The sequence below is a fragment of the Carassius auratus genome, chromosome 1 (assembly GCF_003368295.1).
Source record: "Carassius auratus strain Wakin chromosome 1, ASM336829v1, whole genome shotgun sequence".
Classification (NCBI taxonomy): domain Eukaryota; kingdom Metazoa; phylum Chordata; class Actinopteri; order Cypriniformes; family Cyprinidae; genus Carassius; species Carassius auratus.
This window is the reverse complement of record NC_039243.1, coordinates 5878863-5892722: the sequence shown is the minus strand read 5'-3', so window position 1 is coordinate 5892722 and position 13860 is coordinate 5878863. Positions and strand designations below refer to the sequence as shown.

Sequence of the window (13860 nt, the reverse complement as noted above, 5' to 3'; positions counted from 1 at the left end):
TCTTGGCTGAAATTACCAAGAATTGTTTTTATGTTTTTTAAAGTTACTGTAGTGTTACTACAATAAAACCTTAATAAATTCTCGTTAGTTCTGCCATTGCACATAAATTAGGACAACCTAGATTAATCATAAAACTTTTTTTTACTTACAGTCTAACACAATATTTTGTCTGAAACGATTACAACATAAACTAAACCAATGCTATCTTACAATATTTAATTTTGAGAGATCAGTTTATTTATTTATTTATTTTATTTTTTTGCTTTTTCTTATTTTTTTTATTTTTTTTCTTTATTTTTTTATTATTACTTTATTTTTTTTCTTATTTATTTTATTTATTTATTTGATGTTGTTATGATTTGTCATTTTGTCTAAAGGTGTGATATTTGTCTTGTGAAATATTGCAGTTGTATGTTGATTTGCTGGAATCAATGTTTGTAAGTCATTTATCTAAATAAAAAAAATTAATAAATAAAAAAAATTAAATCCAGAGAATTAGCTATTAGGAGAAGTAAGGAATTGAAAAAAGACAGAGATTGCTTAGAAACTGAGCTATTGATCAGTTTATTTTTCTTGCGACTGTAAACAGCGCGTTGACGCGTTAATCCCGCGACTGCGAACAGCTGGACGACGTGTGGCCGTGGCGTCATCATCTTACGACGACAGTGAAAGTGCGGTGTGTGGCTGTGCAGGAAAGAAACGTACGGTTGCAGTTTTATGTGAGTGAGTAGTAGAGCTCGAATTGACGTTTTAGTTAATGAGTATTGAATATGTAGTATTGTGTACCTAATGTGTTAGTACTGTAGTTAAAGTCGAGCTGTAAAAGGACCGATGTGCTATGAAGATTGGCACGTGAAGTGACAGTCAGCACTGTAAGCGTTAATAATGTCATGAGTCATGATGGTCCTTCTGCAAAATATCACTTCTAAAAAATAAAAAAAACCACCTTGTAATATGACACATTATGGCTACATTCCATCCATTCCGATTCCCGTCATCTGCTTTAAAGGTTTAAAAAGTGAATTTATTTGATGATTTATCACAAACATTACCTCAATTATTAATTTATTGTTATTTCTCTCGTAATGATTATCTTAAAATGTATATCCATTTACTCTGAACTGAATAATTGTTTAATAGAATGCTCTCTGTTTTTCTTTTACTTTCACTTACAGTTTGTGGTCTGTCAAACAGGTTTATTCACTTGTTCTGAACGAGTCATGATATAAAAATGCCATGATATTAAATAAAATAAATGATATTAACATTAAAAAGAAAATCATATTACACACTTTTTGTGTGTGTAAAATATAGGACATGTCGTGGTTTTCTTTTGGGCCCTACAGGTATGTAGTTATTTCAAGGAAAATTACAAAGACATAAAGACATTCCTGTGGGATGCAAGTATTTAAGCTTATTTAGAATTTCGTGAATAGAAGAGAATGAAGTCTTTATTGTGATTTGACTGTGTCTGATTGCCAATATCTGGCGGGTTTACGTGTGGCACAAACTGTGTGGTCAGTATCTCCTCACCATTCAGACTTTCATGAAAGTGACAGCTGCTCCTTCACTGGTGTCAGATGTAACACATGGCCTAACATTTTCCAGGTTTGTTTCACAGATGTTTTTTGGTTGCGTTTCAGATATTTGATAACTGTGGCATGCCTAATAGTCATGTTTATTGGCTGTCAGTTGATGCCGATGACCACCGTTGCAGGGCATTATGGGAAAACGGTGACATCCGAGCTTGTGTTTTAAACTCCGGCTCAGCCCCGGGACTGGTTTATCAGGGGTTATGCAAATGAAAACAGTCCTGTCATGGTGCTCATAAATTCTTCCACCACAGGCCCATTTAAAGCAGTTCAAGAACTTCAAAAACAAGAGACTTTGATCCACGATATTATCAACTCCAGCTTTTTTGTGTTTCTAATTTCCTCATCTGAACTCTTTGTTTTCATCCCGCGCCAGCTGTTGTTTTCCAGCACCACCCTGCACTGTGTGTTATGATGTGTTCTTCTCTTTTCCTACGCCTTGTAAAAATTCCCTTAGTCCTTTTGCAGTGGATGAGCCCAAGCCTAATGTGTAACGTGTCCGTGTTCCTTCGCCAGCTGTCTTTCGACTGGAATTTAATTGTTGTTTGATCCATTGTGGAGCCAAAGAGGGTTCCTCAATCAAAACAGAGCCGAGATGACAGTGATGCAATTACGCAGTATTTGTATCATTGTGGACATGAGAGCACACACATTTAGATGCCATATGGTTTGATTCCATCCGCTTCCTTGGTGGGGAATATTCCTGTTCACCTGGATATTGGCGAGGCGATTCAAACAGTAATGAAGTGAGAACCCAAAGCAGGTTCACTGGGATTAGGGTGGAGAATATACGCTTTGATGAGGTTTTCGCATGTTGTCTGGCATCTAGCCGATCTGTTGTTGAGCATCTGGCTGGTGTCAGATGTTTCATTTTAATTCTCCTTCATGGAAGGGGATTAGGACAGAGACTTGGCCACATATAGGTATACATTACAAATTAAAGCACCGTGTAAAGTGTGCCAAAACACCTCGTGTTTACATGCGCCAAAGATCTGAAAAGATCTCATTGTAAAAAGGTCACGCTCTCAAGTGCCGCGTGTTCCCAAACACAGATAGGATGTCTCTCTGGATCCTCTTTTGTTTGTGAGTGACTAAGAGTTCCTACAGCGTTTGATCTTTTCCTTTGGCTTGTTTCTCAGGTTCCTGGTGCGATCCCTTTTCAAGATGTCAGGCCACACACCCTCACTCATGAGACTGGAACAGAAGGCGGCGGAGGCTGACCAGATCATCGAATACCTCAAGCAGCAGGTCCAGCTGCTGAAGGAGAAAGCCAGTAAGTGGATGCATGAGGCGTGCATGTGTGTTGTTGAACCCGGGTCAATGACCAATAAGGATGTCTGAGAGGATGAGAAGCAGAAAGAGGAATCTTTTCAAAACTAACTTCAGAATGTGCTTAGAAGGATGACATTTGCATTTATAGAGGATTCAAATGTTTATATATATATAGCCTATCTAAGTTACACTGCAGAAGCAGCAGACGGTTGAGAAGTTCTGAATGTTATTGATATAATGTGTCTTGTTATAATGAGTGTGTGGTTTGATGTAGTTGTGCAGGCCACGGTGAAAGAGGAAAAGAAACTGATGGTGGAGAACGCCAAGCTCAAGAAGGACATTGAAGAGCTGAAGAAACAACTGCTTGAAATTGAAAAGAGGAGAGGAGGTATAATATCACACAATATATTGCATGCTTGCTGATGTTTAAAAAAAAAAAATGAAATACTGTACTTGAAAACATAGTGTAACTTTTAGATTTCAAAACTTCTGTAGTCTAAAATGAAATGCATTAATCCGGATTAATACAAGAAAATCTTAACATTGTGTTAAGTATTTAGGATTCACAAAAACATTGTTCTTCTAATGATAAAGTAGTGAAATAATTTGATTTGTTCTTTGCAGTGAAAGATGTGGCAATGCCTTCAGTGGAGCCCAGCATCCAGTGTGTCTCTAAACCCACAGCCTCAGAGCCCCCTGTCCCAGCAGCCCCTTCTGCTCCTGCCCCAGCCACAAAAACCCCACCAGCCAAAAACAACGATGACACGAAAAAGATGAAAGCTGAAAAGAAGGGTGAGCATACTTCCAAGACTATTAATATGACATTTCCTTTATAACAGCTTCCAGTGCTGATGATTCATTTGCAACCCCATCCAAAACGTTTGAGATGTCAGAATCAAAATCAGATCTTTTAGAATTAATTGCTAAATCTACTCCCATTAAATGAAACCAAACTGCATATAAAACTTATCTCTAATTTTAATTCAGAAAAAGCTGCTGTAAATTCCAATTAAAAGAAAGTATCAATAATATAGGGCCATAAAATGACTTAAGAGTAGACTGTGTCATGTCAAGGGGTTAATTGAATTTTTTACTAATGCACAATCCCACTTTCATGAACAATGTTGTGTAATGAACACATTTGAAAAGCTTGACAGAGTTTGAGAAGAGACTATGTGTGAATGCAAGCTTTGGATGCGGGTTGTAACCAGATCTGAAGGCAAACTAGATTTAAAGACTTCGCCGATGTCTTTAGGGGGTTACGTTTCTAAGTATTCATACCCTAAAGAACAGTTCTTTTCATGGTTTTTTATTATGAAAATGATGTTCATTATCAATCACTTAAATCCCTTAAACTTGGGAACGCTCTGTTCATATCGAAGTACAGATCACAGATAGTTTTTATGCATTAATAGACTGAGGAAAAAGGGCCAGATGTTAATATGTTTCATTATTTTCAAATATGTCTCTTTTCCTTCAGCGTTGAATGCTGTGTTTCGGTGTAGATGTAGCACCTGCAGTTCATGTGTATCTATTTCTTGGCAGAACTACATGATTTCTCGCATTCAGAAGACTTTGAGGACTCTTGGCCATTTTTCTAACTGCATTTTCTTAAATTAGGGCTGCATGATTAATGTAAATCATTAATCAATTCACAATAGCCTTGTGAGATTATTAATAGCCTTGCCTGTGATCGAATCAATTAGACACGTGTAGTCTGCACGCACTGCATGCTTCAAAGAGAAGGGTCGTGTACTACACAAATTTTTCCTTATTTTATTACTAAGTTTGGAAGAAGAAGCATATTTAACAGCTATTGACAACTTTTCTGAGAAAATAAAGAAGGTTTAACCCAGCTACCTTGAAAGAGTACAATATGAAAGAAAATATTACTGGCACTTCCCACATAAGGTGTAGCTTTGGAGCCCTTTGAATTTTTTATTGTAGCGATAATTGGTGTTTGATGAAATAAATCAAATATAAAATTAATTTGTGGAGTCAGATTAAAAAAAACGAAATGTTTCTTACGCTCACCAAGGCTGCCTTTATTTAAAGGGGGGGTGAAATGCTCGTTTCACTCAATCTCCTGTTAATCTTGAGTACCTATAGAGTAGAACTGCATCCTTCATAACTCCAAAAAGTCTTTAGTTTTATTATATTCATAAGAGAAAGATAGTCTGTACCGATTTTTCCCGGAAAAACATGAGTGGATGGACGCGTGACGTGTGGGCGGAGCTAAAGAATCACGAGCGCGAGTAGGCTTTTGTGTTGAGAGCGTCTGGAAGCTGTGACTTTACGTGAGGAAAAAACATCATCCCAAACAAACCATGGCTAACAGTCAGATTCAGCTTATATTTATGATCCAGAATCAGATCCAGAGGCTGAAATTTAACAAGAGCAGCATCAGCAACGACGTCTCTATGTGGTATGTACTGAAACTGTATATATTTGCTTAGCGGTTTTGGAAAAGACTAAGTTCCACTTTGTCGTCTTTTTTAAGCTGTACATTTGGAAAGTGCAGTTTGATGACAACATCGCATGTTGTTTACTTGATGTGCTTACGCGCCGATAGCTAAGTTAACAACACAGAGATATTTGAAGCAGTTTTACTCACCGCCAGCGGGTCCAACACACGGTCGTGACCCTTTTTCGTTGGGACTGCATTATCCTTAATATCCTTAATGCATTATCCTTAGAAATAAACGATGTGCAAATCCGGCATCAAACTGGGCCTTGTTTGTAAAACAAGCATCTTCGAAATGCAGGGAACAAACAAAAACACTTGCACAACTCCGTTGATGCTCTGTAAAAATAAACTCCATCCACTGGTCCCTTAATGCTGTTTCTCTTTTGGTAATCTGTGCAGGGTTGTCTTGCCCTGGCAACCAAAAACACACTCCTTTTGTGACATTTCGCGACGCTCTCGCTCTGATCAGTGAATGTCTGTTGTGCTCTCAGTGCTCTGCTATACGGGAGCGCGCGCTCTTCCGGCAGAAGTGCGTCAGGACCCATATAAGGAAATTCCGCTCCATTTAACGTCACACAGAGCCATACTCGAAAAAAACTTTCCGAAACTTGTGACAAACCGGAAGGAGTATTTTTGGAACAGAAATACTCCTTTAAACGTACAACTTAATTTTTGAAACTTTCTCCATGTTTAGCATGGGAATCCAACTCTTTAACAGTGTAAAAAAACTCAGTATGCATGAAATAGCATTTCACCCCCCCTTTAATCAGAAATCCGGTAAAATATTATATTTCTACAGTATTTTCAATATTGCACATTTACTGCACAGTACTGATCATTTTAATGCATCCTTGCTAAATAAAAGTAGGATTTCTTGCTGACCCCAGACTTTTGAACGGTAGTGCTTTGATTTCCTCTGCCTGGAAATCATTGTGTTCAGTGCTAATGCTTTTATAGACTACACAGAGGTTTTCATTTTCAAGACTTGTAGGGTGAAGTGGTGATCCAGTATGGTTTCCCCCCTCAACCCCTTAAGTCCGGAAACAGTGGTAAAGTTGTACTATTTTCAAATGGCTGGAGCGATTAGAAACAAACACCATACTGAAGCGATTGTTGGCACAATTTGTTTTGGGAAGAGTTCCGAAACAGAACACAGATGAAAAGCCGACATAGTTTCCTGTTGTAGACTTTTAAGAGTATCCCAGCAGCTTCCTAGAGAACAAAATGCACAAGCTAAAACTAAAGGCAGATTTCCTCAGGGATAACATGTACCTTAATAAAACCCAAGAATGGCACGGTGTGCTGAGGTTGGTCCAATGTCTCTAACAGCTCTACATACACAGCTTGTGCTTTTTACTGATATTTACTTTGTGTTGGTTGAACGTTGTAATTGCTAAAGTTATGAATCATGTTTGTGTTCTGACTTAAACACAGAAATATGTGAAAGGCATCATCTGATGATCTGTAATGCACTTTTGGTCCAGGAGGGAAGAAGGAGAAGAAGGCAGCGGCGCCTCCTCAGGAAGAGGCGAAAGTAGACGTGTCTCGATTGGATTTGCGCGTGGGCCGCATCATCAGCGCCGAAAAGCACCCGGACGCCGACACTCTCTACGTTGAGCAGGTGGATGTTGGTGAAGCATCTCCACGCACTGTTGTCAGTGGACTGGTCAAACACATCCCTCTGGAACAGGTACTGACCCATCTGACCCGTGTTTATCGCTGAGTCTGGTTTTGACGGTCGTTACAATTAAAGGAATCACAGAAATGCAACAAATAATTTAATGCGTTTATTTAGGAATTTGCAAACCACCTCAATCAATTAATGTTGTTATTGCTATTAATTATATGTTGTTTTAATTTTCTGAAATGCACCAAATCATTTAATCATGATTATGCATTGATTTATTGAGTAAAAAGCACCTAAAGTCATTATTATAATTAAAAGAACATTTTTTCATTTGTTTTTAAAATATGACATTATTAACTAAATTAACATTAAATTACATTAAAACAATTACATTATTAAAATGCAATTGTTTTAATTACAAATTTATCACAGTATTAAATTCTACAATCAGTGCATTGAAATGAAACTCGCTACTGTACCTGAGAGCAATCGTTGTTGGTGACAAAATGAATGCAGCTCTTGTTGATTAGGTGTTATGTGTCCGAATATTGGGAAGGGGGGATATTTCAGCTTTACGGTTTCATATAAAACGTTTGCACTGCTACGATTCATAAACCTGTTCCATGCAGACAGCTCAGTCTCTTGTGCTTTATTTTCCAGAACCCAGAGTTTATGATTTGTTTAGGGGATTCCTAGCAGCTCGTCAGAAATTCTAATTACACCTATAAAACCCATCTGTTTCCTTCATTCAGTTTAATCATGTTGGGTTCCCCCCTCTGGTTATGACTGCACCACAGTTGCTTTAAGCATGTTTGTGCTTTTATAGAGTTGAAATAATAATGAATGTCTACAGTTCGTTTTATAAGAGATTTGGAAGTAGATGAGTTGAATGATTATTGCATTTAATCAGTTTATTCATTTTGTTGAGGGTGTATTTTTTTCTGCATCCCTGGTTCTTGGTTATAAAACACAATAAAATCAACAGGTTTAAAGTCGCCCAGCTGTTCCTCATAATACACGGTATGTTGTTGATGTTTTTGGACTGTTGCATAACTTCTCATTCTGACATGCAATAAATTACATTTACTTTATAGTATTCAAGAAGATGGCATTTGATTCTTGTGCCGCCTGTTTAATGTTCATTTTTTTGTGTCTTTAGATGCAAAATCGCATGGCTGTCCTCCTATGCAACCTGAAGCATGCTAAGATGAGAGGCGTCTTGTCCCAGGCCATGGTCATGTGTGCCAGCTCTCCAGAAAAGGTTGAAATCCTGGATCCCCCGAGTGGAGCAGTGGCTGGAGACAGAATTACCTTCCAGGGCTTCCCAGGTAATGTTACATATTTATACACAAACGTACCGCAATGAAATATGACATAACTGTCCATCAGTCCAATAGCACATACAGTCAACTTCATGCAGCCCATCCGAGTGCATCATGCTGCTTTATTAAAGGAAAGTGAGAACCCAAATCATTCAGAAGATCTCTTTCTGTTTAAGTGGGTGATTTTTGGCCATAATAAGCTGTAATGTAGAGCAGACTTCAACGTCTTGCAGTGTGACTCTGGAGGGCACAGATTCTCGAGAATATGACAAGGGTCAAATTCTGCAGGTCCTTAAAAAGTCTTAAATTTAGTATCAAATTTAAGGCCATTAAAAGAAAAAAAAACGCTATATTTCTCCAGACCCAAAAGCACCACCTGCTGGCAGATAATGAATGTGCATTTTCAATCAGCCTGTCTGCTGTTTTTGTGAAAATCAAGAAGTTTATACAGCAAACACGCAGAGTTTTCGAAACAATTAAGACCGCAAAATCATTTAATGTTAATATAATAATTGTTTACATGGATAAAATAATTGATACTTTTGACTAGTGATCGACCGATATTGATTTTTTATAACCGATACCGATACCGATTATTTGCATGTTTATGTACCCGATAACCGATATGCAGAACCGATATTTATTTACTGTTATACTTCTGTTTCTGACAATTATTACAACACAAATGAGCTGAAAAAAAACATTTTATTTATAACAATCACTCCTTCCTTGCATACAAAAAAACTTTATATTTATACACAAATAAATAGAGGGGTCTGAGTCCAAAAAATTTAAGTGCACTGTGCAAGTGCAAGTGTCTTGGTTTTAAAATAAAAGCTTTGATGAGGTAAAAAAATAAAAACGGGTAAAAAAATAAAGCACAAAAATGATTCTAACATATTGGTGGGGGCGGGAGGGCTATTTAGGAGTGCATAGCTATTTAGTAGTGTAACTTAATACTCCCAGTTAAGCAGAACTAGGTTTTAGTGTAGAAAACAGAGTCTTTCAGCATTCTGCCCAGTAAGCCTGCTTCCTTCAAAAATGTCATGCAGTGGCCGTGCATGAGGCTTCCTGATCATCAACCCAGTCAGGTGCTGAGCAATATGAACGAACTTTTTTTCCCGAGATTATATAAAGTTAAACAGCACTTGTCAGTTGGCATTTTATGATCTAGATTCAATCTAACGTTAGATCATGAAATGCCAACTGACAAAGTGCTGTTTGACTATAATTTAATCAACCGCGATCGCGCATGGAGATAATAAATAATTAATTTCCACAAAGCGGTATATGTAGCCTATATTTGTATTAGCGAAATAATTGTTATGTAGTAAATGATAATATAATCTAGGGTGTTTAAACAAGATAATCTTGTCAAAAGTTTCATTCAGTGGCATTGCTTGAGGCTTCCTGATCATCAACCCAGTCAGGTGCTGAGCAATATGAACGAACTTTTTTTCCCGAGACTATATAAAGTTAAACAGCACTTGTCAGTTGGCATTTTATGATCTAAATTTAATCTAATGTTTAATCATGAAATGCCAACTGACAAAGTGCTGTTTGATTATAACTTAATCAACCGCGATCGCGCATGGAGAAAATAAATAATTAATTTCCACAAAGCGGTAGGCTATATTTATATGTGTATTAGCGAAATATTTGTTATGTAGTAAATTAAAATATAATCTAGGGTGTTTAAACAAGATAATCTTGTCAAAAGTTTCATTCAGTGGCCGTGCTTAAGCCTCCAGATCATCCGTCAGTTGCTAAGCAATATGAACGAACTTTCTCTTCTAGACTAATGGTGAGCAAATACAACAGATAGAGAATTAAATTCAACGCTTTTCAGAATCAGAATCAGAATCAGAATGAGCTTTATTGCCAGGTATGTTTACACATAGCGTACGAGGAATTTGTTTTCGTGACAGAAGCTCCGCAGTACAACAGAATAACAGCGACAGAACATAAAACACATAATAAAAGAATAAAAAAAACATTTTTTTTATTTTCAACATGCACTCATTCATATCTGTTTTATTTAATTCATTTAAAGATACGTCTTTATTGGAGCAGGACATGACGAACACTACGTAACTCGATGAGTCTGTCTCAATTGTTTAGAAACAAGCTGCATAAATTAACTATGGGCCCTATCTTGCACCCAGCGCAATTGACTTTGTACACCGACGCATGTGTCATTCCTATTTTGCACCCGCGCAAAGCGCGCTTTTCCCTCCACAGACGCACGTCGCTAAACTAGCGAATGAACTTGCGCTCCCTGGGCGGTTCAGCGCAAAAAAGGAGGCGTGTTCCGGCGCAAACAATCCCTGGTGCTATTTTGCTGTTCCATTAAACAATTGCGCCACTGACCAGAAAAAACCTAGTCTAAAGTCAGTGGCGCGTTGCGCGTTGTTCATTATGCTATTTTAAGGGCGCATGCTTGACCATAATGTATAGCGTGCACAACGGCGCATACACTTTGCTCATGTAATCTACACAGATGCAACAGTTATTTTTGCAAATCATAAATTGTTACACTAAAAAAATATTAACACATGAGATGACGGAAATCATTGTGGTGTGCCACGAAGATGTGAACAAAATAGGCATAGGCCTAAATCTAGCTTACAAATTATTCAGGCTAATTATTCTCCCATCCCCATACAACACAACTTCTCTGTCTTTCACTGCTCTTACAAGAACATCAGTCTTCTCGGCTGTGAACCGCTCCTGGCGTGCGCCTGGTAAATACGTCATAATAATAGCAATCCATAATGGAACTTGCGCACCTGCTTTTAAAGGGAATGTTGGATGACGCTCTGATTGGTTTATTTCACGTTACGCCCAAACCACACCTATGAATAATGAAGCTGCTTCAGACCAACCCACTTTAGATTTGCGCCGGGCGCAAGAGCCATTTATCCCGCCGGGAAAATAGCAACAGCGCCGAGACCCGCCCACAAACTTACTTGCGCTTCGCGCTTTGACACTTGCGTTTCAGATCGTTAAAATAGAGCCCTATATCAGGAATTTATGTCTCAGATCTCATTTGTGCATGTCTGTTATGTTAAATAAAGTTGATTAATTAAAGCAAACCAATTAGAACATATACTTTACCTGTGCACTGAGTTGTTGTTGACTGATCACCTCAGACGCCCGGGCTGCAATGGCGGAAATCTCAAAACGGCCACAAGATGGCGCCGTAAATCGGCGAATCCGATATTACAAAACCGATACCCGATTATGGAAAAATGCTTAAATATCGGGAAAAATATCGGTAAACCGATACATCGGTCGATCACTACTTTTGACTTATTCATTTTCTAATATATTTCTTTATCTGAACTGTAAATTGAGTTTTTTACAGTTTATATTACCATAGAAACTGTCCTACTGCGCTCATATGGTATTAATTTTATTTGTGCAGGTCTTAAAAATCCTGCAGATACATTGTTGTCATTTAACCACGGCTGTTCATTTGAATTCTTAAGATCTCTCAATAAAAAACATTGTTTGTGTTCTGCTATATGAGCTAATAAAGAGCGAATTCCTCAGTGCCTAAGGGAACCTCACAAACAATCCAAAGTTTATTCTAGTGCTGTGGAATAATATGGCGGATCTGGCCTGGAAGCTATTTGGAGGAGTGCATTATTTGCGGTCAGATGAACACAATAACTAACAGTTGTGTGAATGTGGAATGCAGAGGAGGAACAACTGCACAAGTGTCTCTTTCACCTTTCAATGTCAAGCTCTTTCTCATTTTTCCCATTAAGCCAAAAAACATCAAATGTTGTCTAATTCATTTTTTCCCAAGTACAAATACAAAGCACGTTGTAGCAGGAATGAAGCAGTTCTCCAACTTCCTCCAGTTATTGGGAGTAATAAATTATCAGTTTATTGTTAAATCATTTTTTCTACTCTTTCTTATTTTGTTTTGTTGTTTTTCATGGTTTGCCATGCAATAGTTTAGTATGATCTCATGTAAAAGTCTTTGCGATTCATATGACTTTATTTGTATGTTTTTTTGCATTTTCTTTTATTTTTCTGTTTTTATTTTTTATTTAGTGCAATCATCTGTAACTCATCATTAAAAGTAATGGGGACAGACTGTGACCTTTCAAAGGTTTTCTTTGGCTTTCACAATTTCTCGTCTCATTTGGATTGTAGCACTTGTGATGGTTGTGAAAGTCAAAAGCAGAACAGATGCAAATAACACAATCCCTTCAGAATTCAAATCAAGCTTTTGAATTCATTTTGGTTTGATTTATGTCCACTGTTTGCAGGTAGTAGCAAAAACACCTATCTTCATCTGGTTTCCATGAGCTCTTGAGTTTTGGAGCATCTCCTTTTGGCTCGACTTGAACTAATTATTCAAACATGTGGAAGTGAATGTTAATGATACTGAGATGATTTCAAAAACTGCGTCCGCGTCTCTGTTTTGTTGTTCCAGGTGAGCCCGACAAGGAGCTGAACCCGAAGAAGAAAGTGTGGGAGCAGGTCCAGCCAGACTTGCGCACCGATGACCAATGTGTGGCCACTTACAAGGGAGCTGCCTTTGAGGTCGCTGGCAAAGGAGTGTGCAAAGCTCAGACAATGAGTAACAGCGGAATCAAATAGAAACTTCAGGGAGAATTTCCTTCTGTGGGAAGACTTGTTCTCTAACCTCTTGACCTCTCTGTTTGGGCTGAATGAAGGGACACGTTTGAGATTAATAAAGTCTTTGAATGTGTCAACTCTTTGAATGTGACATCAGTATAATTCTTTTGCAGGTATAAAAGGTGGTGATGATTTTAGGATTTAAAAACAAAATGGCATTCTTAACCCGTTTTACTCTGTAATAAAAATGATTACCTTTTGAGGGTATTAAATGGGAACAAAAATGTAGGGGCGGAATTTAATCTGGCCCTTTTGTGAAGTTAATTGTAAATTTTAATTTTAACTCACATATACATTTTTAAGATTTTAGGACTGTATACACTGAATAAACCTGAATTAGCTGTGAACTACAGTATGATAATAAATATTACCCTACATTCATAAAATGCAATTAAAATGTTTTTGTTTGTGCAATTAGAAGTACATTAAGATAAGATTTAGATTTCATGTTGACTTGTGTCATGCTTAATTTAATTTAATTTATGCATTTAGCAGACACTTTTATCCAAAGCGACTTACAGTGCATCCAGGTTATCAATTTTTACCTATCATCTGTTCCCGGGGAATCAAACCCCCAACCCTGCGCTTAATATGGCAATGCTCTACCACTTGAGCTACAGGAACACTAATTTAAAAGGTGAAACTATTTTAAACAGGAGAACCACATAGCTTGTGCAGCAGAGAAACGTCAGATATCAACAGCCCAGTAACCTCTCTGTTCTCAAATAAGGCATTTGATTGTTAAGATCCAGAATGAAATGATTATTTTAAATAGGTTAGTGAATCGTGTTCATTTCCTCTGAATTAATCTTATCTGAGCTTGTTTCTTAACACCATTTTGATTTGCTTTGTTTTATTGGTCCCTCGGGAGGAACATCATAGATGGTTTTTCTAGAGGAAGACAGATTCTGCTCTGTTCTGTTA

At 37.6% G+C, this 13860-nt stretch overlaps 1 protein-coding gene across 1 annotated transcript; it reads left to right on the top strand.

Moving 5' to 3' along the window:
- Nucleotides 1–590: 590 nt before the first annotated feature.
- LOC113044449 (aminoacyl tRNA synthase complex-interacting multifunctional protein 1-like) lies at nt 591–13027 on the top strand. The gene is made up of 7 exons (XM_026204492.1): nt 591–719; nt 2732–2865; nt 3139–3252; nt 3489–3656; nt 6816–7021; nt 8118–8286; nt 12731–13027. Coding segments are annotated over exons 1-7 (960 nt in total). The 5' UTR covers nt 591–717; the 3' UTR covers nt 12898–13027.
- The last annotated feature ends 833 nt before the right edge of the window (nt 13028–13860 follow it).

Bases quoted from the DNA above. Each gene is read 5' to 3' on its own strand.
- LOC113044449 (XM_026204492.1), top strand. The intron at 3,253-3,488 runs GTATAATATCAC...TGTTCTTTGCAG, and splicing joins AATTGAAAAGAGGAGAGGAG to TGAAAGATGTGGCAATGCCT. The intron at 3,657-6,815 runs GTGAGCATACTT...CTTTTGGTCCAG, and splicing joins GATGAAAGCTGAAAAGAAGG to GAGGGAAGAAGGAGAAGAAG.